Source organism: Chionomys nivalis, chromosome 12 (assembly GCF_950005125.1).
Source record: "Chionomys nivalis chromosome 12, mChiNiv1.1, whole genome shotgun sequence".
NCBI lineage: Eukaryota > Metazoa > Chordata > Mammalia > Rodentia > Cricetidae > Chionomys > Chionomys nivalis.
The window spans coordinates 29059097-29086590 of NC_080097.1; the positions used below are offsets into that span (position 1 = coordinate 29059097).

Below are 27494 nucleotides of genomic sequence, written 5' to 3' on the forward strand. Positions count from 1 at the left end.
GGAAATTCAGGATCAACCTACCCCAGGATCCAGGAATACCACTCTTGGGAATATACCCAAGAGATACCCAATCTTACTACAAAAGCATTTGTTCAACTATGTTCACAGCAGCATTATTTGTAATAGCCAGAACCTGGAAACAACCTAGATGCCCCTTAATGGAAGAATGGATAAAGAAAGTGTGGAATATATACACATTAGAGTACTACTCAGTGGTAAAAAAAAAAACAATAACATCTTTTGGGTTTTTAAAAATTAGTTTTCCCTTGTAACAATATTTGTTCTTTATAGGACATAATAATCTTATACCAAAGACAAGGAAATGTATATAATTCCTAATTGTAGGTAGTGACTTCATGTGTATTTGTGAGAATTAGTGTGAAGAGATACAGGATAGGAGAGAGTTCTACAAGGAATTCCTATCCTAACATGTTTGCTTAGTAATTTGAAAAGTTTCTGAGAGTATGATGTCATAAAATAAATGCTTCAAATATACTCAATAAACTATGTAATACCTATTTATACACCGTGACTCCATGTATATTTGTGAGAGTAAGAGTAAAGAGATAGGGGATAATAGATAGTTTTATAAGGAACTCCTACACTAACACCTTTGCTTAGAGGGTTCCTCATGACAGCAACTCTCAGAGTGAGGCTCCAGTGGAGCCAGCCCGAACTGTGAATTACTTGGCAAGTGTTTGGAGAAGAAGGTATACACTGCTCAGGAGCTCACTGCGGACAGCACAGAAACACGTGAATTAACAGCTTCTGGACAAGCAGTGTAGGGAAGTTTAAGTGAGAACATGGGTGTAATTAAGAGATTTGTAGGAGGGAACTTGCTAGAGACAAACATACAAGGCACTAAGATTAGCCTGATGGTTGAGTGTTAAGAGCCTTCAGAATAAGACAGTACACATTTCTTTGGGAGAAAGGGATGAATATCCACAGGGGAAAATGTTGCCTTGAGAGAAAGCCAAGCTAATGTACTGAGAGCCTTACTCTTCTCAGTGGAGCAAAGTCATATGTTAAGAGTAGGCCAAGCTATTACATTGGAAAAGGCAGTTGACTGGAACAGCCATGCGGGAGCAGTCCACCCTGGGAAACAATGGGAGTGACCTTGTCACCACTCCTACTCAGGTTTAGGTGAATACCAGAAATTCAAGAAGCCGGAATTCATGCCTAGGAAATCTGCAGAGTGAAAGCACCCTAACCCTGCAGGTGCTTCCGTGCATGTGGGGTCAGGAGAGGTATCCACAAACAGTGCTGGGCAGCTAGCTGATAACACACAACCCAAGCTGATGCTAGTTTATGTTCCTGCTCAGCGTGGATGCCATTTTTCTTTCTGTATATGTGATGAGAAGTGAGAGGGGAAGAAGCTCAAGGTAACTAAATGTGAAGCACAAGCTGATGTGGGAATCTCCTCTGTATGCTGTGATTACCATTAATGAATAAAGAAACTGCTTTGGACCTATAACAGTGCAGAAATTAGGTAGGCTGGGAAAACTAACTGAATGCTGGGAGAAAGAAGGAAGGAGTCCGAGAGATGGCATGTAGCCCCACCGGAGACAGACGCTGCAACTTTCACTGGTAAGCCAGAGCCATGTGGCCATACACAGATTGATAGAGATGCCCTTCAATGGAAGAATGGATGAAGAAAGTATGGAATATATACATATTAGAGTACTACTCAGCAGTAAAAAACAATGACTTCTTGAATTTTGCATGCAAATGGACGGAAATAGAAAACACTATCCTGAGTGAGGTAAGCCAGACCCAAAAAGAGGAACATGGGATGTACTCACTCATAATTGGTTTCTAGCCATAAATAAAGGACATTGAACCTATAATTTGTGATCCTAGAGAAGCTTAATAAGAAGGTGAACCCAAAGAAAAACGTATAGTTATCCTCCTGGATATTAACCTTCATCAGGTGATGAAAGGAGACAGAGACAGAGACCCACATTGGAGCACCGGGCTGAAATCCCAAGGTCCAAATGAGGAGCAGAAGGAGAGAGAGCACGAGCAAGGAACTCAGGACCGCAAGGGGTGCACCCACACACTGAGACATGGGGATGTTCTATTGGGAACTCACCAAGGCCAGCTGGACTGGGTCTGAAAAAGCATGGGATAAAACCAGACTCGCTGAACATAGCGGACAATGAGGGCTGCTGAAAAATCAAGAACAATGGCACTGGGTTTTGATCCTGCTGCACGTACTGGCTTTGTGGGAGCCTAGGCAGTTTGGATGCTCACCTTACTAGACCTGGAAGGAGGTGGGAGGTCCTTGGACTTCCCACAGGGCAGGGAACCCTGACTGCTCTTTGGGCTGCTGAGGGAGGGGGAGTTGATTGGGGGAGGAAGAGGGAAATGGGAGGCGTTGGCGAGGAGGAGGCAGAAATCTTTAATAAATAAATAAATAAATTTAATAAGAAAATAAACTCCCAATCAAAGAGGTGAACATGGTCCAGGAAAGATGCAGAAAAAGAAGTGCCATATGACTGGCCACAAACGATATGGCTGAGAAATTTTCTATAAGAAAACATAAGATTGTTAAAAAAAAAAAAAGAAATGGGTTAAATCAATATGTAAGAGTTAGCCAATAAGAAGCTAGAGCTAATGTGTCAAACAGTGATTTAATTAATACAGTTTCTGTGTGATTATTTCGGGAGTCTGGGTGGCTGGGAAATGAACAAGCGGCTAAGTGACCTCCTTCTACAACAAGCAGGGTGAGGATGAAAGCTAACAAATATGTAGGACCCAACAGCTTTATGTTAATATAAATATGAATAGAATATAAAAGTTTAAGTCCTTTCAAACAAGCAATAATAGAATATGAAGTCTTCTAATCTGGCCATGAAGTGTTGAACAAGATAAACCACATCCCATGCGATAAAATATTTTGGGGTCAGGCAGAAACCCGATACAAGGAAACCTCCCACGAATCTACAAGAATGATCCCAGCTAATACTCCTAGCAATAATGGAGATGTAGCCTGGACTGTCCATCTCCTCTGATCAAATTGGTGACTACCCTAATTGTTATCAGAGAGTCTTCATCCAGTAACAGATGGAAACAGATTCAGAGATCCACAGCCAAGCATTAGTCTGAGTTTTGGAAATCCTGCTGAGGAGAATGTTGAAGGATTATAGGAGCCACAGGGGTCAAGACTTCACAACAAAACCCACAGAAACAACTAACGTGGTTCATAGGAATTCACAGAGTCTGAACCAACAACCTTGGAGCCTGCATGGGACAGACCTAAGCTTTCTACATTTATGTGACAGTTGTGTAGCTTGGTCTACTTGTAGGACTCCTAACAATGGGAGTAGGGGCCATCCCTAACATGTTGACTGGCTCTTGGGAGCCTATTCCTCATACAAGATTGCCTTGCCCAGCCTTAATACAAGGGGAGGTGCTTAGTCTTATGACAACTTGATATGCCAGGCTTTGTTGATACCCATGAGAGGCCTGCCCCTTTCTGAACAGAAATAGAGCAGTAATGAATTGGGGTTGTGGTGATGGTGGTTGGGCAAAGGGAAGATGGGGGAGGAATGGGAGGACAGCAGGGAAGGGAAACTGTGGTTGGGATGTAAAATAAATAAATATATAAATTAAATAAAAAAGAAAATCAACATCACAGTGAAAATAGAAACAGTAAAAGAAATCATTGAAACAAAGAGCTGGTTATTTGAAATGATTAATTTATAAATCTGGAAATCATGGCTATTTTTTTAAGCTTCTAGTCACACTGTCCAATTTTTTTCCCTCAGGAATATTTCTTGTAATATTTGCCAGTGTTTTCCACCAGACACAGCACTTGAGGCTGTCCCATGTAGGACTTTCTGCCTCCTGTAAACTCCATAAACCATGTCTTCATGAGGTACCCAGCATCAACCATTTTGTTTGAGTCAAACAAAATAGATCAGTACAATTGTAAACAGCTTTAGTGAACAAATTGAGTAATTTTGAGATGAACTAATTTTTTTAAAGTATTATCTATTACATAGCTTGAAATAGAATGTAAAAAGTAGAAGATTTAGATGGTTCTATAACTACTTAGTCAGTGAAGTTCCTAAGTAAAATGTCCCCCTCTCTTTGATGATGTTCTTGTATGAATGATATTTCTAGAGAATGTATCACACATTTAATGAAGAAATACTACAAATTTTGTAACTTTTAAGGAAGTGGACCATTATGAAACATTTTAGTTTAATTCATTTAGTCATTACCTGATGGTTAAACCAGATGAAGACCATTTAGAAATGAAAATGTGAAGTGTACTGAGTAGACTATAGACCAATGTCCATCTTGAGTATATACACAAGAATTGTTCGTCAGTACACCATATCTTAAGTCAAGGAAGAAAAGTTATATAAGCACATGGCTTATTTCAGAGTAACCATTGGCCAAAATCTAACACTTGATGAAAAAAAATAAATCAAAAATCCCAGAAAATGTAGGACAGAGCGTGTAGTGGCAATATATGATTATATCCTCTTTTCTCACTTATTTAGAAATGAAATTATTTTGATGTAATTATTGTGGAAACATGATGGAGCTTGTCAACTTGACCCAATCTACAGTCATCAACTTGAGAAATTGCCTCCATCACACTGGCCTACAACCAACCATGTGGGACATTTTCTTGATTAATGTTCGAAGTGGGAAGGGCCCAACCTGCTGTGGTCAGTGCTTCTCTGGACAGGTGGATAAGGATTGTATAAGAAAGCAAGGCAGCAGTCCTTGAAAGTAGGCCAAATTGTGGCATTCCTTTCTGGTGCCTACTCCAATTTTGGCCTTTTGGTTTCTGTTTGAGTTCTTGTCGTGGCTTTCAGTAACAATGGATTGTGATCAGAAAGTGTAATTCCAAATAGACCTTTTCCTCTCCCAAATTGCTTTGTTCAAAATGTTTTATCACAATATTTGAAAAGCAAACGATGGTAGTGCTCTTTACTGAATGTGTGCTCACAGGAGAGTCCTTGTGTGGAGGCTGAGGAATAGGAGTGGTAATCTCTCTGGGAATTGAGAAGCAATCCTCACAAAATGTCTTGAACCCTCGGGAAATACATGTTTATTGTAAAGCGTGGAGGATGATCTATGACAGACATAATTTTGGTTTCAAATGAGTAAGTTTTGAATGACAGCAGCAAGCCAGCACTGGGGTGAATAGTAACTGATAGACAGACAGACATTAGTCCTGTTGAATGCTCAGAGCATCCTATATAAAGTGATCCAGGGCGTCCCTTTGAGCTAGTCAGCTGGACATCTAGGTAGAGAGAGTCCCCTCCAGTGAAGCTTTCAAGTAAAAGAAAAAGGAACAGCAGGAAGGTAATTTCACCAGAGGGGGCTGACAAACACCAAGCAGAAGTCACCAGGGAAGCGCTGTTATGACAGGCAGATGGAGCTCAAACTCAGAGTCCTGGGAAGAGAAGTGTGTCCCCTTCGGTGAGCCCTCTAAATAAAGGAACAAACTGTAAGATATAGAATAATGTTTTCAAGCATTTGCTCACAGCATCCAATGGAAAAGCACTGGGGAAGTTGAGGCAGTCACTTGGAGTTTTCGATTGAGCATTGTCTCCACAGATGGGATTCCTGTGGCTGAACCTCTAGCTTCTCTCCTCCATAGAAACACTTAGATTTTTATGCTGGCATTTGAACATACGGCTTCATACATGCTAGGCGAACACTCTCCCTCTGAGCTATATACCCATCGTTATACATTTGTTTAAAATGTTTATTATTCAGTTATTTTTACAGACATTATATTACACACTTTCGGGGTGCATAGTCCACACCCAAGTAAAGGGTTTTATTAATAATAAAATCATTAAAGCAAAATTACTTAGGTCTAAATTGAGACATTGACAACATTGCTTCAAAAGGCAACTTTGGAGTGAGTTTAAACAATGCATAACAATTTACCACTAGAATGTACATAGCATGTGTGGGTTTCTTGCCTTATTGTCACAGCTCTAGAAAAAGTACTACGTTCAGTAACTTTGTCCACTTTGATATTGATAAAAGTCCTCCTGATAAGGGACTGGAGAGATGGCTCAGTGGTTAAGAGCACTGGCTGCTCTTCCAGCGGTTCTGGGTTTGACTCCTAGTACTCAACATAGTGGCTAACAACTGTTCCAGGGTATTTGGTGTCCTCTTTATGCTTCCATGAGCTCCAGACATGCATGTTATGCAAGACATACATGTAGTCAAGATAACCATGCTCATTAAATAATATTAAAAATAATTTAAAGTGCACCCTACGGATATTATATTTAATGACACCAGACTAAATCCTTCCCCCATAAAACTCTGGCTAAGACAAGGGTACCTGCTTGCATTATTCATCACCATGCTATAGGTTATACTCAGAACAGAGAGGCAGGAGTAGGGAATGGGAAGCATACTGATTCCGAATGGAAAAACGAAAGTCTCTGTTTGCAGAGGCATGATTGTTAAAAAGAGAATTTTGAAATTACTAAGTGTTCTTACAATTTATCAGTAATTTCAGCGGTTATGAAGGATTCAAAATGAATAAAAATAAAACAAGATAAAATAAATTTTATTTTTATGTATTAGCTATTAACTTGGGAAAAATAAAGATCACATAATTTCTTAAATACTGTAATTCTAGTGAATTAAGTTCAGTACTTTTTTTTTACTGAAAGCCACGAAACATGAATGAATTCAAGTAAGATATGAATAAATGGATAGACACCCCACACTTATGACAAATAATTGTGGGTTAATTCCTTTTTCTGTTTTGAACCTTCCACTTTGATCTTCTAATTCACTGACTCATATAATCTAAGTGTCATATGATTAGGTTGAACCAACTAGGTAATCTAGGGATAGTGTCTTCTTTATTCATAGGTTACCTTGTTTGTAACCCTAATTCTCTCTTTGTCTGCATTTTATGTTATGCTCATTGTTTCTGGTGTTACGATGCACATCTCTTTAGGCAGAGAACTAGTGTTCCTTCTCCTCCATCATTGTTAGGGTACATCCTAACTAGGCCCTTCTTCCTGATGGCCCTAGCCCAGTAATGGCCATGGGGTGTTGGAAAACCTTCCTTAGGCAGAAATACCAAACACATAGATCCTCTTAGTCTGCTCAGATGATGTTTGCCAGTTTTGGAGCCATTTTCTGGAGATAGACTACCCATCCCACCTCATCCTTTCTTCTCGCACAGGGACCTTGAACAAAGCCTTCTCTTTGTACCTGCAACTCTGCAGCAGACGCCGTCGTGCTATGCAGTCTGCTTGCATGGCAGTGTAAAGGCTTCTGACTGAAGGATGGTTAGACTCACCCTCTCTCTGGACCATGCTTCTGAAGCTCTAAAAACCCAATACCTTCTTCACATGCCTAGCTGTTTTGTGGCTTCCAGTTATCAGTGTTGTGGCGTTTACACTGCCTAAGCACTCAGTGCCTGTCTGTGTCATTTCTGATTGAGCTTGCTGTGGTATTCATCATGGGAACCCCTCTCATGGCCAGTGCCTCTGTGTGTATTTTCACCTGCTTAAAAACCTCCTGTTCTGTGACTTAACCTTCAACACTTAGGTCAGGCATCAGTTACTGCGAAGTCTTTCTGTTCCCATAGTGCCACAATGATAGCACTTACGACATTATGGAAATAACTTTGTTCAACATTTGTTTCCGCCACTAATCTGTGGTTGCTTCAAGGGCAGAGAACATATTTTATTCATTTTTGTATTTTTCATACCTTATACAGAATCATGTGCACAGTGAGCCTCTTAAAAAAGGCCAGCTGCCTTTGTTAATGAATACTTGAACATAAGCTTAATAGTAACAAAACTTCACCCTTTCTACAGCAGTTGGGCCTAAAATGTGAATTAGTACAGTGACTCTTGGTTCAGTGTAGAAGCGTATTCTATCTGAAAGCTGAATCGATGTTTGGAGCATAAAGTCTGGGACAAGCTCAGTATTGCTACAAAGACATCATCTCCTTGTGGTGTCTTCTCCATATGTAAAGTAAAGCTACTGTTCTGGGTACCAGTATTAGGAGGTGCTACATCTAAGTGTCCTTAACTTTTTACTACATAACTCCGCTTACATATAATTAGCCAAATATGTCTCTGTTTCATTTTACAAGTATCCTTTTAAGATTATTTTTTATTTTGAAATTTGTTATTTTTAATTTAGAAGATTATTAGAAAATCCAATTTTCTAAAATTGGCATCCAATTCCCTCTCCTCATGTGTCTCTGCTAACGGTTCCTATATCTTGCTCTCAGCCTGTCTTCCATACTGAGACCCCCTGCCTGCAAGTCCTATATGGTCTTACATAGCTTTCATCAAGGCACTTGAGAATTTGATCATCTTCTGTTACAGAATTTAAGAGGCAGGTTAAATCAGTATCTCCCAGATGCATTGTTTTCTACTTTGAAGCAGCAGTGTTACACGTTGCTTATTCACTGTCCACGGCAGGTACAGTTAGATGACTCTGATGGTACTGTGCTGCCAGGCCAGAGCAAGACCGGCTGCTTGTTCATCCTTCCTGACTGTTCATCCGAGATCAGTTGATAATGGTTTTCCAGGTTTTCTTTTTTTCTCAAATGATCGGAAACTTTGCCTTTTCTCTAGAAATCTATGGATTTCAACTAACCTTTGTCAAGACTACAGAGCTGTATACTTGGTACCTCATTTTATCTTCCAGAAGACAAGATGTGATTTTATGTTCCTAAATAATGAGTGAAAAAATAATTAGAATTAGAAGGGAATGTGATCTAGAGTTTGCTAAGGACAGCTACCTATTGTAATTATTCAGTCACAGATAAGGTTGCACTTCCCGGTTCTAAAGGTAGGCACCTTCTGACGGGCCCTTGTACACAAAGGTCATACACATGGGTACATCCCGTGTATGACTCAGCTAAACCCTTGTCTGCATGCGTGAGTCACCCGTCATCTGCGTCATCAGTGTAACATCATGCCAACGTCCTGTGCGCATGTGCTAGACAGCTTTTAAAAGCTGGAAACGCCCCCGCCCCCCCCCCCCCCCAAAAAAAGCCGGGCAGACCCGTGTCTACCCCTCCAGTGTTGGAATTATGTACCATTACACCAGGTGTGACTTTGGGTATATTTTGAATTGACCTTTCTAATAACACTTCCTTTAGTTTTTATATTTAAATAGTATGTTGCTCCTTTATGTTGCTCTTTCACTCCTTGTATCCATTCCAATTTTCTTTTTAAAAAATATCATTTATGACATATAAGTATAGCTTTCTTAGGTACGTGTTTACCACATAACATAATACTTAGATTAAAATAGAAAAGCATTGAAGTTGCTCACTTAAAAGGCAGCACGGGAACAATAATAAAAGGTTTCCCTGCTCTTGACTACTGTGCTGTAGTGGATTCCCCATCAATAGGTGGGCAGCAGGCACTGGACTTGATGAAAAGAAAAGGAGGACACTAAGGTTGGGGAGGTAAGGGTGGATCAGGCAGGAGTTTGGGGAGGGTGTTATAACCAAAATCCACTGTTTGAAATTCTCAAAGAATTAAAAAAAATAGGTTTGGAAAAGAGTTGGAAGAGGAAGGGGAAAAGAAAACGGATGTAATTATATTTCGAAAAATAGAAGGAGCAGCAACAATCACAAGAGAAAGCAATTTCTTTTTTAGATATCTAATGGCTAACGTCTCACTGTATTGCATCTTACATTATTCATTTTATAGTTTGTTCACCTTGATCTTGTTGCTGATAAATTCCCATAATGAAAAGATTATAAGATAGTATGATTTGAGATTTGTGTATTCTCACTGAAGTTACCTTGGTGAGTTTTGCTTCATGGACAGTTAGCTTATATATGATACATGCGAGTGCTTGAAAAATTTAATAACTGTAGTCTAGAAAAGACATATGTGGGTTAACTAAAAATTGTTGATTTGAGAACTGTTGGTCCCATTTTTTTTAGTTATAATTGTTGTTTTTAGTTATGGTTGATAAAGTTTACACAGTTATGTTTTGTTATTACTCAGATCCAAGAAATTTGTGTTTTGCATAGGGTTTGCATCATTCGTAAATCCTACCCTTCATCAAAATATTAGCATATTACGCTAACATAATTTAAGGTTACTCTATATATTACAGTTAACTTTGTGAGTAGTAACTATTTGTCAGTGACTGAAGGTGAAACAGTATGAATAATCTCAAATCATTCATATTAGCTTTAGAATCTCTTCATGTATATACTTTTGAATATGGGAATGGTAGAACATCCACTTTAAATAAAATATTGAAGGCCCACTGGGAAAGAATAACACAAGCAGTTGTGAAAAGCAGAGAGACTCCATACATCCCAATTCTGGTCAAGTAAGGCTCACAAATTACTCTGTACATGATTGATTTCAAGCTTCTACAGTGCATGTGAAATACAAATAAATACAGAATAAGATGTAAACAAGGAAGCAGCTAAGCGGATGCTGTAGGTGTTTTTCATGAAACATGAAAGCCAGATTTGAAATGCCCGTGGGTAATCTCTCTGTAGCTGATAGGAGAAAGTAAACTCTTCACTTTTGAAGTAGCAGCTTCGTTTGAAAGCAGTGGCATTTACTTAGCTGTTTCCTTCCTCTCAGCCATAATAGTGGTCTTCAGTCTTTGATGGGGAGTGCCTTTGCTGTTCCTGGCATTGCTCAGCTAGATATTTCATGGCTTTCACTGGGCAGAGAGGAGATGAGGAAGATCGTGTGACTGGAGACTGCCAGTGTGACTGCAAAGAAATATGCAGTGCGGAAATACATTTGCCTTCTCGTATATCCGAAATTCTGAAAATGTACAGGTGGTGAGGCTGTGTCCACAGAGTGTTAAATGCGGAAGGTGATGTTCATACAAGGTTCGTAGTTTAAGCTAAGTTTTAGACAAGAACATGAAAGCTACACATGTAACGGGTGTATTGTGCACTGTTTTAATACATAGCTACACTGGGATATTTAGTTAAATTCAACATCTGTCCTCTCAAACGTTAATTATTTCTTTTGGGTATCAGTATTAAAAACTTTTTCTTCTGACTTTAGGATGTGTATTACAGAGTTGTTGGCTATAACCCTCTAGGGCACACCGGAAGCTCTTGTTCCTGTTGGTTAGTACCCGTTCAGCAGACTGTCCATGCTGCCCCACTGCTCTCCTCTGATAGCCACCCCTAGTGTCTCAGGTTAAACTTGATTAGCTTTTCCAGATCTCCTCAGAAGTGAGATGACTCAGTGCATATCATTTTGTGCCTGACCCATTTCACTTAGTATAAAGATTTCCAGGTCTACCCGTGGTGCTGCAAATACCAGGATTTCACTTTTCATGCCTGACTAATGCTCCGCTGTGTCTGTGCACAACATTTCCTCATCTAGGAATTAGATTCTGGGCACTGTGTTGCTTCTGTATCCTGGCAGCTGTGAACAGTGCTGCAGTAAACACGGAGCTGCAAATGTCTCTGACTGGTTAACTCTATTTCCTTTGAATATGATTCTAATATTGCGATTGATTTTTCTTAATTGATATTATTAGGTGAAGAGGCCTCTTGCTGTTTCCTGTAAAGGCTGTACTAATATACATTGCTGCCAACTGAGTGCAGACCTTCGCTTTACCCCCACCCTTGACAGATGGTGTTTGTTTTGTATTTTGTTAAGAGTTGTTCTTACTTGAATGGCCTTCTCATTTCTTTTCCTGACTGTTAGCTGTGCTGAGCATGTTTGATGTACTTCTTGGCTATTTCTTTGTTTTCTTTGAAGAACGATCATTTAGATTGTTTTTCTACTTGTTAATAAGGTTATTGTTTTTGCAGTTGAATTTTGGGAGCCCTTCCTATATTGTGGGTCTTGGCCTCCAGTTAGATATCTTACTTTCCAGTCCTTTCAGCGCGTTGATGGTTTGTTTGTTTGTTTGTTTGTTTATTTATTTCTCTGTTGCTCACCCCCTTTGCTGTGGTAAAAATGCTTTCTGATTTGATGTAATCCTATTTGGTTACCTCTGATTTTGTTTTCTGTACCTTTGGGAACTTGTTACAAAAAATTCTTGCTATTCCAGTGTCCTGAGATGCTTCTGGTTTCTTCTAACCCAGTGACTTATAGTTTTAGCTCCTACATATAATTCTTTAAATGATTTATACTCAACTTTTGTAAATTATTAGAGAGAATGATTTGGCTTTATTCTCCATAGGATGTCAAGACACCCAGCAGCATTTATGGGGTAAACTTTTTCCCCAAACTGCTTAGGACCATTGCAAAAAATCTCTTGACTTCTGTCTTATGGGTTTCTACTGATGTGAAGACATCATGACCATGGCATCTCTTCTAAAGGAAAACACTTAATTGGGGCTGGCTTAAAGTTTCAGTTAGAGGTTTAACCCATTATTGTCATGGTGAGAACATGGAAACATGTAGGCAGACATGGTGCTGAAGAAGGAACTGAGAGCTGTGTGTCCTGATCTGTAGGCAGCAGAAGCTGACTGTGTTCCACACTAGGTTTAGCTTGAGCATGTGAGACTATAAAGCCCACCCCCACTTTGACACACTTCCTCCAAAAAGATCACAGTTACTCCATCAAGGCCACACCTTCCGATGGAGCTACTCCCATGGGCCAAGCATTCAAACACATGAATCAGGGAGGGCCATTCCTATTCAGATATGACAGTAAAGGGTCACCTCTGGGCTTTGTACAAATTTTCTGGCAGTTGCATTTCTGTTTTTAGGTTAATACTATGCTGTGCTCACTCTGGCTTTTGCTTATCTCTAGGAGAAGTTACTTTTTATCCTAATCAAGAAAGTGACAGTATTTATTTGTTTGCGACTTGTTCTCATGCTCCATGATGCCTATTTTTGATTTTTTCATAGTTTATTTTTAGCATTTACTTTTCATACACATGGAAACCATACATAGAAGTGGACACATAGAACCGATACATATAGAAATTCTATTTTTTTCTTCCCCCCTTTTTAGAAGACACAGTTACAACTTTGTTATGTGTTAACCTGTGTTTCTTGATTACAACTTGTGCTTTTTCTGTAATCAACATGATTTTTTGTCCAGTAGCAATAATGTCCTACTTCCTTAAACTTTTTGATTGCATCACTGATTCATGGGTCACATGCCATTCAGCCATGATGAAAATACTTACATGATAAAAGCTTTATTTTCCCTCTAATTCTTAAAGAAGTTGATCTTTGAAATTTAAGATATTCCTAATAGTTATAGATCTTCATTTTGGTAGTCTGGAAAGCTTTCCTACTATGTATCTTTCTATTGTGTTGATAAACTTTTGTCCCTTATCTTTTTCTTAGTCTCAGTCCACACCCTCACCTCTAGTATCCTATTTACCTTCCCTCCCTCCGTAATTTTCCCTTCCCAGATAGTCCCAGATTTGATAGTCCAGCTTGATCTAGTGAGTCGCTGTACTGAGTGAAGCTCTGTTTGATACTTTCCCAAGTTTTTGGTATATATACTGGTGTATCCATGGAGGACTCCTGGTTATCAACATGTTGAACATGGAGCATGGCTGAGACTCAGTTCTTAGAAACTTGAATGAATGATGTTAGCCTATTGCTGTCTATAGTGGCATTTTCCCTCAACTTTTACAGTCAAGGTATATGAACCATGAACAATTTTGTATCTAGTGTTATGCTTATAGTAGTCATGATTATGACTACAAAAATTTTAAAATAATTATAGGCATATAAGCAACTCACCTTTGTGTTTTTTTTTTTTTGTTGTTGTTGTTGTTTTTTTTTTTAGTTGGGTGCAAAGCTTTGGACACGAGGGACTCGGACTATTATTGGACATTTTGGAAAAACTGATTAGTGGGCAAATGTAAGTATAGTTAATAATATTTAATTAAGCTCTCTGTTAGTATGTCCAACTGTAATTCAATATTGTTGTATTTATGTTAACACAGCCAAGAAAGAGTTGTAAAGAAGAATCAGCACAAAGTTATCCAGTGTCTGAAAGCCCTGATGAACACACAGGTATGCTGCAAGGGAGTTCCCGTTTGTTCACCACAGAGTCTTACATGAATTACAGCCTCACCATCGAGAGTTCTCCTTGCATGCCATTGGGTGACGATGGGTTTGTCTCCTATGTTGATAGAAAAACAGGGGATTTTAGGAGGAGCTGGGAGGTGAACATTATTGCCCCTGAAACGTGAGCCCCCGCCTGCAGGGATGCTTGCTTTCTCTCCTGTGCTCTCCACCTTGAGCCTTCTTTTGCTTCTCTCCTTTTGATTTTCAAAAGGTCAGCAGGATTTAGGCATTCGTATCCTACACTGTTAGTAACTATAGTTTATATATATGTTTATATATATGCTACCAGAGATTCAAGTTGTGAAAACCCATGCTTCATATCCTGAGAATTTAAAACCTATGATAAAATTAATATATATAGATGTGAGAAGATTCTAGAAATGTAGCAGTGATATATTTATTATTGAGCCGCATAATATGGCATATCTGTGTAGTAAAGTTGTGTAGTGTAAAGTACTTGTGTAGTAAAGTTGAATTAAGCAGAAGACTTTAGGTTATCACTGCCCAGTCACTCACTCTGTTTTGGTGACTGCTGATAGTAGCCTTATTTCTTTAGCTCTGACTGTCAGCTCATCTACCTCCTGATGTGTGATGTAATGATAGGGTATGTCAGTTGTTGGACATCAGGGGAGCAAAGGTTACGTATGTTCTTGTGATGTGTGATCATGTTCTATATAAAAGCCGTAAATGTTTGGTAAATTTTAATGAAGCATATTTTGCCTTTTTCTTTAAAGATAAACATCTGGAGGGTTAAATATATACATCCTTAAATTGTTAGTATTTAATTTTATTATAGCAACTGTTTGTGTTTTCGAATTTTGTTTTTTATGAAAGCATTCTGCTGAGTTTCCTGTTTAGTTATTTTAAACCCTTGTTTATGCCATGTTCATGTGTATCTGTGCACTTGTGCCACAGGGTCAGTGTGGAAGAAACAAGACAGCCTGTGGAAATTGATTCTCTTCTTTTTCCATGTGGGTTCTGGGGACTGAACCCAGGTCCTCAGGTTTGGAGACAGTGTCTTTCTGCTGAGTGACTTTTACAATCTTCTATTTTTTTTTTTTAATTCATAGAGTGTTGTTTACTTTTTCCCACCTTGATACTTCCCAAGGAGATTGCCTGAGGAGTAGACCCACAGGTCCTTTTTAAAGAATTTTGCTGTGTTATGTGAAGTAGGTTGTCTGCATGTTCTTTAAGAGTAGGCACTGGAAGGATGAGAAACTCCTTGTAGAGGGTTGTTTCCACCATGCAAGTTGAGATGCTTTTTAGAGGCCTTTAAAAAAAGTGAGGCTGTAGTGGGGGAATTTTCCTGGTGGCATGAAGCCCAAAGGAAGGAATTGCAGGTGCGCCTCTTTTAGACCAAAAAGGTGTATGTGACCAAAGTTAAATTTGAGAAGACTAATGGCTAAAATAAATTATTATTTAGAAAATCACATTCTTTACCTGGTTTTAGTCATAGCAGATTTTATTTCTTATAGTTTATGTAGAGCCATAAAATACTGCATTTGAATTTGATAATGGCACATAGGTTAATAAAACAGAAAATTTAGTCACTGACACTTGGGATTAATATTTTAAAATATAGTCTCTATTTTGCAAAGTTGCTGGTCATATTACCAACTCAAGGTTGTTGTTAGTTTTCCTAAGCTTCATTTAATCAGCTATATAGATGTGCACTTTACCATATCACTGTGAAGTCTTCACTGGATTTCATTTTAATGAGGAAACTATATAGCCTTTAGGTTTATTTGCTACCATCAATTATGTCATTAATATAAATGACTGTGGCATCTTGTCAAAATGAATTGTTTATCACATTAAATGGAACTAAAAGTATTTTTTTTTAAGGCTAGAGAGTTGGCTCAGTTGTGTAAAACTTTATATCCCCTTCCAGAGGTCTTAGGTTCGATTCTCAGCACCCACATTACGGCTCGCAACTATCCATAGCTCCAATTCTAGGGCATCTGACTCCCTCTTCTGGACTCTGAGGGCTTAAGGCATGAAAGTAGTTGACTGATATTAAAAAATAAAAAGTAAAAAAGTAATTTTTACATGAATCTTTAAAAATATGGAGGCATACAAAGGAAGACTTCGTTTTCAAAAGGGGTTTGGTGATTGAATTCTACACCCATTGACAATGAGAGTCTTGCTGTTAAAGCCATCCTCATCCCTTATATTTTCGCCACTGTTGGGATACACATACCATTGATTGTTGCTTTTCTCCAGTTGTCATACAGTATTGATGTTGACTGTCTTGTCAGGGATGAGAGTATTTACCTTCCCTTAGCTAAAGATATTATCTTCAGCTGCCTGGAATTTTGTTAGGTAACAATAGGCTTTCTGTGGAATGCTAAGAGAACACAGCATTGGTTCTGGGTTTAGAACAGGCCAGTTATGATATTATCCCAAGTGGGTCCTTGGCATTCAGAAAAGATACTTTTTTAGACCTTCCGAAATTGGTGATAGCGCTTTCATTTTATAAGACTTCATTAAAAGAACTTTGATGCTAGCACTGGTAAGTGAACTATTTCTCACAGTCAAATTTTCTTTTTTTTCTAAGTCTTTGCATACATAATTTTATTGAAGTATATGACAGTTCCTTGTTTAGTAATAGTTATGAAAAAGTGGTAATATGGCCTCATTCTATTCCCCAAATGAGCTCTTCTATTTTATTTTATTATATTTTTTATTGAGAAATTTAGAAGTCATGCCTTTGGTGTCACAGGATTGTGGTCAGAGCATAAGATCAGAGTGCACTCATAACCCAGCCCTCCCACCCAGGAGTTAGAATCGGGGTGGGGGTGGGAAATGGAAATGGTAGGAAGTCTGACTGCAGCCATCCCAGATTATCTGGAGCCTAGAGAGCTGCCTGACTGTGAATCTGGAAGGCAGGCACTAGAGACAAACTTTCATCTATCAGTGGTTTTCTCAGGACAGAGCGTGCTAATCTTTGTCTTTCTGAGTCTGTCCAAAGGGTGCTTTCTATATTACTGACAATTTTATGCAATACTACCAAGGCATGGTGTGGCTCTTCTCTCTGCGCCAGCTTTTGAAGTCTCAGCTTGTAGTTCAGAACATCAGAATAGTGAGCCTTTTTCTGAGCAGTTTGATTGTCTGTAAACCTTTTCCCATGAATAAGGAGAAGGAGCTCCTAGCACTCGCATTTCTGGGGTCTTGCCTCTTGTGCTTGCACTCCCTCTGTCACAGCTCTCAGCAAATGCACTCTTTCTGCAGTGTCAAGTTTGCTTTGTTCTTTTTTCTATAAATGCTAATATATGTTATAATAACATTACAAATACAGTTTTTATAATAAAGCATTTGTGTTTAACCTTGTTAGTGTTTTGACTTTGATACTTATATTTATAGCCATTTTTCGGCCATAATTGGTAGATGTGTAATTGGGAATAATGTTCCTGTGATCATTTACAGTAGTTACTTGATCCACAAGTTTTATACTATGGAGAAAGATCATCCAAATTACATGGCAGGTAGAAGTATTATTTGATGTCTTCTATTGCATTTTTATACTGATGATGCAGATTATTGTTATGCCAAGAGATAATACATACTTCCTTAAAATAATATGCCTTTAATATAATTACTTATATTCTAATTGGATGTGACTTTATGGCAGCAGCAAATAAACTTTATCCTTCAACAAATCATTTTGAGTGTGTTTATTGATTATAAGTACCATTGTGCTCAGAATACATATTTCTACTATGGGAGTTTCTACACAGCTCCTTTATAAATTATCCTTTGCCTTTGTGTATTTATATACTAGGTTCAGATCTAGACCTGTACTGTCTTGTGGCAGCCACTTGGGGTTTGAACACTTGAAAGTGTCTAGTCTGAATTCAGATGTGTTGTAATTAGAAAATGCAACTTGATATTCAGTCTTAAGGAAAATAAAAGTGTTCTACATAGTTTCTGTGTTGGAATAATAATACTTTAATACACTGGGTTAACTCTATTTAAAATGTTTCATTTGTTTCATAAAAATGACATAGAATTATTCTTTGGTTTATCCTATCTTTTGTTTGTACAGTGCTGATCTGTGTGTTTGCTTGTCATTTTTACCCACTTTCTTTCTTAGCACAGAGATTTCCCTGTCCTACGTGACTATTTTAGTATTTGTTTGTTTTGTACGTTAATGTTGAGAATCCCTTATTTCTCCATGGATTTATTTTACATTTTGTAGATTCTCATAGCTCTCAATATAATAGTAATACTTGGAAAATTTTTATGGAGTTACAAGGTCCTCATACTTTGTCTTTTTTAGAGGTAAAAATATAATTTTTAAAACTTATGCACCATCTTTCTAAATAACTCCTAACATTTAACTCATTTTCTGTTGTTGCAGTATGGCTTAGAAAGAATTATGAGTGAAGAAAGGAGTCTTTCCTTGTTGGCGAAAGCCATGGATCCCAAGCAGCCCAATATGATGGCGGATGTGGTGAAGCTTCTTTCTGCAGTATGCATTGTAGGGGAGGAGAGCATGTAAGTCTCCCTGCGTCTCCTGCATTGTATGGGAAGAGAGCATGTAGGTCTCCCTGTGACTCTTGCATCGTAGGGAAGGAGAGCATGTAAATCTCCCTGTGTCTCCTGCATTATGGGGGAGGAGAGTATGTAAGTCTCCCTGTGTCTCCTGCATTGTCATGTACAAAAGCATACAACCTCAGTGTTGATATATGTCTGGGCAGTTAGTTTGGTTTCTTATTTGTATAATTAAAATATTTGTCCAAGTATTTTGCTAATCAAATTTTTAATTAGGGACTAAAATAATTTCATGAACAACTGATTTCCTCATCTTGTTTCTTTTAAACTTCTTTAAGCTTACCCCTTAATAAAAATTCAAAGTAGAGGGTGAAAATGTACAAATAGGGTCTTTTTATTATCTAACTTTACATATATATATATATATATATGAATTGTGAGTCATGCTTACCTCTTCTAATGATAAGTACATTGCTTTTTGACAATTTATATGTAAGACAGATCAGTTGAATTGAATGGGTTATAGTCTAAAACACATTGAAGCTTCAAGAATTGGCTATAAGGTTGTACCTAATCAGCCACTCAGCATGTATCCTGGTGATAAAGTACACCCCAACACCTTAAGTAAGATTAGGATTCTAATTATAAGTAGCCCTTGAAAATGTTTTAAAAAATGAGTAAACCAAAAAAAAAAAAAAAAAAAAAACCCATAAGAATAAAGACAGTGCTCATAGTTTCCAGAGAATTGAAACAGCCTGGCTCAATCATGTCCAAAGGCCTTGCCTTGACCCTGTTTCCCATAAGCCTTTAAAGAGATGAGTGATGGTGCAAACCAGAGGAAGACGTGTTCATCGAGTGTATACTGGCCACAGCATCCAGGGATTGATCTCACATGTATCTGTAGGGTACTAGACATTAGCTTTGCTTAAATAGAGGAAGAATTGGAGTGTCGAGCAAGAAGTTTGTGGAAATAAAACGAACGTAGATTCTTCTGCGGTCAGAGCTGCTGGAAAGTTCTTCCTAGGAGATGAACTCCTCCCTGACATTAGGAGTTGAGCTGTTCTCAGCATGCAATCCCCAGGGCTCCTAATGTACTGTTACAATGTGAACTTAGCCTTAGTCCTTTCTAATACACGTGAGAGTCAGTCTTGGGGTGATCCTGCTAGTTAGGTAGTATTGAACTGACTTGGTGGCTGGAGTTGCCCAGGTACACACCACTCTGAACCTGAGCCTTTTGTGTTCTGTGTGTCTAGAGAAGTCATTTAGCTAATCTGACCCATGATCCCGGGCATGGAAAAGGCCAGACATCCAGGTTCAGTACTTTCTCGATCTAGAAAGTTTGCTTAGATTTTGGTGTGCCCTAAGAGTTGGTATGTGCCCTGTATGCATGTATATTGATGCATGACTCAGAACTCTTCCTCCTGTCTTTCCTTTTATTCTTTGTTATCCATTCCTTTCGGTTCCTCCTTCCTCTTCTTCCCTCCTTATTCTCTTGTTTCTCTTCACTCTTATTCCCCCTAGACTCTTATCCTGTTCTTTTCTTTCCGCTATTTTTCCTCTTTCTGTTCTCTTCCCCTTCTCTTCTTTCTTCATCTTTGTTCACATGTATTGTTCTCCTCCTACTACTTCAGTTCTGGGAGTCAAATTATGGCCTCACGCAAGCTAGGCAAGCAGTCCACTACTGAATTTGATTCTCAGCCCTTCTGTATTATTTTTGTTGTTTCTTGACATTGGAACAAATGTCAGAGTGATTCAGATAACATTTAGGGCTGCATATTTTCATTCACAGCTAAAGAATTTATACTTTTTTTTTTAAAAGGGAAAATGATCTTTTCACAAACACTGTAGTTTAGATTTAACTATTTATTGTATTGTGCTACTGTTTGTTTTTGACTGTCACAGTTTTATTATTTGAGGGACATTATGTTTTGACTGAGAGCATTTTACATATTTAGCCTTCACAGGCTGCCAGATTTTAGATCCATGCTTCAGCACTTTGGAGAAGTAGATGTTAGACTGAACAAGTTGTTCAGCTGTTTTCTGCCTACTTTCTTATTTATAATGGCTTATAATATACACACTGCATACAGTTTATATACATTAAAATCTATGGGATGTTGATTCTAGAAAATGATAGTGTATGTTTTACAAGAAGAATGGGTTTTAAATGCTGCTATCATGAGAGAATGACTTATTTGGGGAGATATACATGCTTTTCCTCTTTATTACACAGCAGCAGCATGCATTGAAATGTCTCATTATATGGTATAGTTTTATGTTTCAATAAAATAGTATAAATAAGAATCCAGTGTGAACCTAAAGTGGCAAAAATGTTTCAAATTAGTCCTGACCTGTGGTGTTTTATACATGCTTGGTCAACACCTCGCAGGGTATTGGCCAGGAATAAATAAATCAAAATACATGTTAGAGCACACAGAAAAACATGCTGAGCCTCCCTCAAGTAGATACCAGTCGGGGAAAAGGATCTGATGTAAAAGTAGAAGATGGTAAAGTTAGCAAAGATGTTAAAAACCTGAACAGAGGGAGGAGTGGGTAACGGGATTTGTAGGGAAGGTGGATGTGATAAATGCATTCTTTGTATGCATGGAAATGTCACCATGAATCCTGCTATTTTGTACAGTTAGTATGCACTTACAGTAATGAACTCATGTTTTACTAATTAGCATGGTAAAGTTTTATTAATTAGAATGGCATTTTTGTTATTTGATCCTTGCTATTTAATTAATAGACTCCAAATTTCTGATAGCCTTGAAGAAGTTTTAGAAGCCTTGACTTCAGCTGGAGAAGAGAGAAACATTGACAGATTTTCCCCCATTGTTGAAGGCCTCCGGCACAATTCAGTGCAACTGCAAGTACGCTTTACGTTTTAAAAATCTAGTTCTCAGTGACATATCAGCTGTATTCTTGGAAGCTGTTTTGTGATTGACTTTTATGTAAACATCATATAAGTGTGAATGCCTTTTTAGTTTTTATACTTAATGAATGCATGTTTTGTATTCTTGTAACATCTTACAAATGTCTTGTTGAATACCCATGAGCCCTTCCTTAGGCTTTTAAAGATTTTCCAACTTTAAACCTACAGATTTTTCTACAGACCTTATCATAATAGTCCTGTGATGGTTTAGTAATTCATGCTAATGTAAGGCAATATTTTTGAATTATATGAATTATGGTTTGTCATTATTGTAGGTCTTATAATTGAAATTGAGAATTTCTGCAAATGTTATCGAGGTTCAAGGAAATAGATCACTCTTCAAGGTATTCCCCTCCTTACAGTTGTAGGTAACTTTAGCTATTTCATTATGCAAACACAAAAATACTTTATAAACTGTTGATTAAAAGAAGTAAAAAAGATGCCCTCATTGTTATGATCAAATTTGTATATAACCCTGATACGCCATGAACTTGGTGACAATTTTCCTGCTTCTACTTTCTGAGCGCTGGGATAATAGCTGTGCCATCAAGCCCAGCATTAACCATAAAGAAATATTCACATCTAATTCTCCATTCCAGACTTAATCCTTGATTTGGCCTAGCTCCTTGGGAAATTTAAAAGGATTCTTGAGTGATCTAACTCTCTGCACTGTTTACTTACTAGTGTGCAGAATGACATGACGGAAATGCACTCTAAACAATATAAAATGATTTGCTATGTGAAGTAGGGTTGTTTAACAGGAGGCCTATCTGCACTGTTACTCTTGTTTGTTTGGTTCTAATGTGAAAGTAATAGTAGAGCAGACTCTTAAAACTTAAAAATATCAAATTAAAATTTATACATGATATTTCAAGAAAAATCAGATGATATTTGAACTATGAAACTAATGAACTTTTTCTGTAATGTCATATGCCATGCTATGAGTGGCTCAGTTGGAACTTTGTTGTTAGTACTCATGGCAATACCAGGATTGAAGATCAGGATAAAGGGTCTCTATTGTTTGGTTCCTGTTTCCAGAACCTTGGCTCTTGTCTTGTGGAGGACAAGGAATTGGGGCTCACCTGCATTCTTTAATAGTGGTCCTACCTTCCAGACCAGGGATGCTCTGTTTTGTTTTGACTCCTGTCTCATTGCTTTCCTCCTCTTATCTCTTTTCTTTCTTCTGCCTCTTCTATTCCGCCTCCTGTCCTGCCTATTCATTTCTGTTTCTTACTTTTCCTTCTTATCTATTTTCTAAGTCTTTGCATATCCCTTGGTCTCATTGCTCCTTTATCATCTGGTGCCAATTTTAATGTCTCTTTAATCTGATTCTACATTTTCTCCCTATCTAAAGATTAAGACTTCAATGCCTTTCAAAAATTGTATCTATTAAAATTTGAAGTTTTCTGGTAAATTTTTTTTGCTTTTTGAGACAGGGTTTCTCTGTAGCTTTTGAGCCTGTCCTGGAACTCACTCTATAGACCAGGCTGGCCTCAAACTCCCAGAAATCCATCTGCCTCTGCCTTCCTAGTACTGGGATTAAAGGCATTTGCAATCCCTGCCCAGTCTCCTGTAATTTTTTTAAAAAAAGTTTTATTTGCGTGAAGTCTATATATCATGCCATGTACCTATGTAGGGATTTTTTTAGGGTGGTTTGGGTCAGGTCTTTGTTATATTGAGGTATACCTTTAGCTATATCAATTTTAGATTATTTTTAAATAAAATCTTCCTTTAACTATAACTCCTTAATTTTGTTGTTCTATTTAGTTCTAGGGCACTTTTTTCTGTCTAGAGAGATTTGCATATGGCAGCTATTACACATACACAGAGCATATAATACCTGGCTCTGCATGATTAGAATTTTTCAGGGAAGGGGTTGTTGTAGTTTTCAGACAGGGTTTCCCTAGCTCTGTCTCTTACTATTCTGGGACTCACTGTGTAGACCAAGCTTGCCTCAGACTCACTGAGAACCATCTGCCTCGGCCTCCCAAATGCCCACCACATGACTAGATTCTATTATCTGCTGAATAGTCAGTTTTTTTTTCCATGTTGGAATGTCTCACTATCTCATTTTTAAAAATGTCACTTTATGTTTCTGTTGCACTGTTATGCCACGTTTTATTTATCAGTAGCTTCTTGTTAGATATTTGGGTCTGTTATATCTTTTGACTATTACAAATAATGCTCTTTATAGCATTTTTAGAGTTGATTAATTTTTAAATTATGACTTACTTGCCTTGCTTGTTGATAAGTGATTAGTGGAAGGGTACTTGCAGCAACATGGTCCTTTGGCAGATGTATCAATCAAGTGTTTGATAGAGTTCTTGAGAACTTTTTGCCAGGGTACGAGTAACCGCTTGTACTTGAGTTGGCTTTTAGGAAGCCATTACCAAAGGTATGTGGTAACTGTATATTTTGTTATAGTTATTAGTATTCCTACGTTTTTGGCGTTTTACATACATTGAAATAAGTTTCTTGACATGGTTTTTATAGCTTAGTTTTCATCATGAAGTGAAATATTGTTTTAATGTCATTCAAATCCAATTCTTTCTGTCTTTACAATGTGTTCATAATAATTTCCAGTATGGATGTTGCAAGGAGGCTGCTAGTTAGTTCCTTGCTGCTTAGACCCGAAATAACCACACAGAAACTGTATTAATTAAACCACTGCTTGGCCCATTAGCTCTAGCTTCTTACTGGCTAACTCTTACATCTTAATTTAACCCATTTCTATTAATCTTTGTATCCCGACGTGGCTGTGGCTTACCTGGTAAAGTTCTGGCGTCTCTCTCGTGCAGGGGCTCCATGTCTTCTCTTGACTCCACCTCCTTTCTCCTAGGATTCAGCTTAGTTCCCCCGCCTAGCTCTGTTCCCCTATAGCTCTGCTATAGGCCCAAATCAGTTCCTTTATTTATCAGTGGTGATCACAGCATACAGAGGGAAATCCCACATCAGTGGACTTAGACACTGAGGGTCATTATCTCTTCTTAAATGCAATTGCAAACCAGCTGCGGTAACCAGACAGCCACACTCAATACTACTTCAACTGCACCATGCTGTACCTTTTTGCCAAGGTAAATACCAAGGCAATTCAGGAACAGATCACAAGGGTTCTCTTGGAATGGTTGATTGTAAATAGGCCACATCCTTGGAGTCTTCTTATCACCTTCATTGAGCTAATTAAAAACCCAGTATTTAAGTTCTGGACCAATGAGCTTGTACACTGTGCCCCAGAGATTGGAAAGTGGTGGAAGGGACTGGTGCCAGTTAGATGAGTTGTACATCCCTTGCCAGAGGCATTGACCTTGGTCCCACTGAACAAGTTCATAAACTGAAGAATCATTTCAGCTCTGCCTGACTTTCCCACCCCTTTGGTTCCAGGTGTCTGTCCCATCAACTGCCGGGGTTGGCCTCGTGTCTTTGTGGGCAAGTTCCAAAGTTTAAATGCATTTCTTTTTGAGTCTTGGCCAAAATTTAGAAGATGCTGTGAATATCATTTTGAACTTGTGTAAATATATGAAAGAGGGAAAAAAAGGTATCACCTTTCAGAAAACTTAATTTACTACCCCCACCCCCAAGTAAAAAGGGAAAGCACATTTATTTTGGGGAATATTGCTGGGTATGCGCTTTTCAATTCCATTAAAAGTTATCAAGCGTATTATAGTAATATCGCAAACCACTCTCATCTCTGGTATACTTCTGAATTTTCCACAAATAAGGCATATTTTAGAATGATCTAACTATGTTTTCCTATAAAGCTGTTGTTCTAAATGCCTATTTTATTTTATTAGCTGTGTAATTTGTATTATTGAAATGTACTAGTATGGATGATATTAGCAAATTACCAAATTGAAAATTATTTTTTTTACAACTAAATAAAGTAGAAACCAATTGTTTTCTTCTAAATTGGTAGTTAATAAAGAATAATGAGGATCTTTTATTGATAAACATATTTATGATAATGAGTGTCTTAAAGGGAAATTGTTAGATATTTATTTGTATTCTAATAATGATGATAGTTTCTCTGCCTGTGATTATGATAGAATGAAGCAAATTTTCCTCCTTTTGATATTTTCTGGAGAGAAACTGCAAAGTACATGCCTGAGATGATTTAAAGATTATATTTCAGGCCTGAGTTTTATTTTTAGGAAATAGATTAAAGGTAAAAACATTAGATTTGAAGTAAATGTACAATAGCTTTTCTTTTCAAATCTATCAGAAAAAGATGCTCAGCTGCAAACAGCCTAATTCACTTTGAGCCATTTGTGCAGCAAATGACCCTGAGCGCTTTGTAGAAATTCTGGAAGGCTCGGGGAGTTTATGTAAGTATCACACCACTCAACTAGGTGCAGAGGAGAAAAGTCACACCACAGCAATGTCCCGATAGAAAAACCACTTCCGATACTGCTCAAGCTGTACCTGGGAATGCTTGGGTAGACAAACCTCCCATACCTGTCTTGGAAGAACCAAAGTGCCTGTCACATTATCCCATCTCCCTCTGTCTGATTGTCCCTTTATGCTGGCAACATCCATCGTAGAGGAAGATTGGAATCAGTGTTTATTAATTCATTAATTCTAATTCATGCTTTAGCTTCTTTCCTTATTCTTTTTCTTTTTTTGTACATGGATCTTCTTTATCTTATAGCTAAAGCTGTACTCTGCTGAGTCATCAGAAGCATTGCCCTAGATTGCAACATTTGTTGAAATTTTTCTGTTAATCACAAATGATTAATTTTTAGGAACTCATTGGAAGAATTCATCTTAGGGTTCAAAGGGTGACTTTCAATTTTTTTTTTTTGGTGGATACATGACTTTTTTTTCTGTAAATATCCTCTAGATTGCGAGAACAGTATGCTGTAATCCCTATAGCCACAAGGGGAGGTACCTTTGCTCTGGACTTGTTTGTAGGGAAAGTACTTTATTCACTGAGCCTAGCCCATGAAAGATTTAATAGCAGTCGGCCCAGTATAAGCTCTGTCAGCCTGATTTCCTTTCCTGTGAAGATCATACTGTGTATATGTTTGAGCTATTTTCAGAAGGTGTTTGAAAAACAAGCCATATCCTAAGGAGTACTGTCTTATGTATTAACCCCAGCTAGAGAGTTGAAGCTGACCAGAGTGCTGTCCATAGCTGATGTGATATCACTGGTCACTTCAACTTAAGTCAGAACTTAGCCATGCTATCTTGGTTGTTTGTGTTCTGTTGTAAAGATAGCAGCCTATTGGTAAATGATGAATCAACCTTTCTTTCTAGGAAGTTTCCTAGCTTCTAAGGTAGACAAGATTTACTTCAGAGTCTCCCAAGTGCTTCTGGTGTATTGTTCCCATAAATATTTCAACATCTTTCCTGATTATCTGTAATCCCCCATCAAATTAATGCGTGCTTTCCACGTAACATTTAATTGTGACGATGTATCTAGTACATCTTGGAAAGTTTCATTCTTCTTAAGAAGATCTCTCACTTGGGATCTTAAGTGGAAAGGACTGTGTGGAGACAGCAATCCTCCACATGCCTGATTCTCTGTCTTCTTGGAACATCTGTCTGGAGACTGCTGACCCTTCTCTCTTGCCTGTGCGGCTCACCCATCTCCCAGATGGTAGACTGATAGCTGTAGGAGGTGCTTTATGGCAGACACCCAAAGATGTGGAAAGCTCTTTTGCAGGAGGCTTGAAGGGGCTGGAGTTACCTTTTGCTGTAAAATAGAGTTTCAGTAACATTGTGTTAATGGTGATCAAATGGGCAGGGGTATTTTGATAGTGATGGCAGATTGTGTTATAGGAAAGGGTCATTGAGATTACAGAACTATAGTCTTTCCAAATGTACTGTAAGTATAACTAAAGGGGGACATTGAATCGTGCTTACCTTTTCTTTGACTGGTAATAAGACACTACCTCTGCTCTCTAAGGTGGTTTGAGATAGAGTTGTCTAGAACAAAATTCACTGGTGCTGCTTCTGTAATTCTTGAAGGATTGAGAACAACTTTGGGGAGTTGTGCAATAGAAAACAAACAAATGACTCACTGGTGCCACTTTCTCTCTTGCTTTGTC

The 27494-nt window shown here is 38.1% G+C and overlaps 1 protein-coding gene across 1 annotated transcript in view; it reads left to right on the top strand.

Moving 5' to 3' along the window:
* Diaph3 (diaphanous related formin 3) overlaps window positions 1-27494 on the top strand; it is a 467044-nt gene that overhangs the window by 121605 nt on the left and 317945 nt on the right. The window contains exons 6-9 of the mRNA XM_057786074.1: window positions 13735-13809; window positions 13895-13964; window positions 18379-18515; window positions 21280-21385. Coding sequence (XP_057642057.1) covers window positions 13735-13809; window positions 13895-13964; window positions 18379-18515; window positions 21280-21385 — 388 coding nt within the window. The remainder of the gene's footprint in view (window positions 1-13734; window positions 13810-13894; window positions 13965-18378; window positions 18516-21279; window positions 21386-27494) is intronic.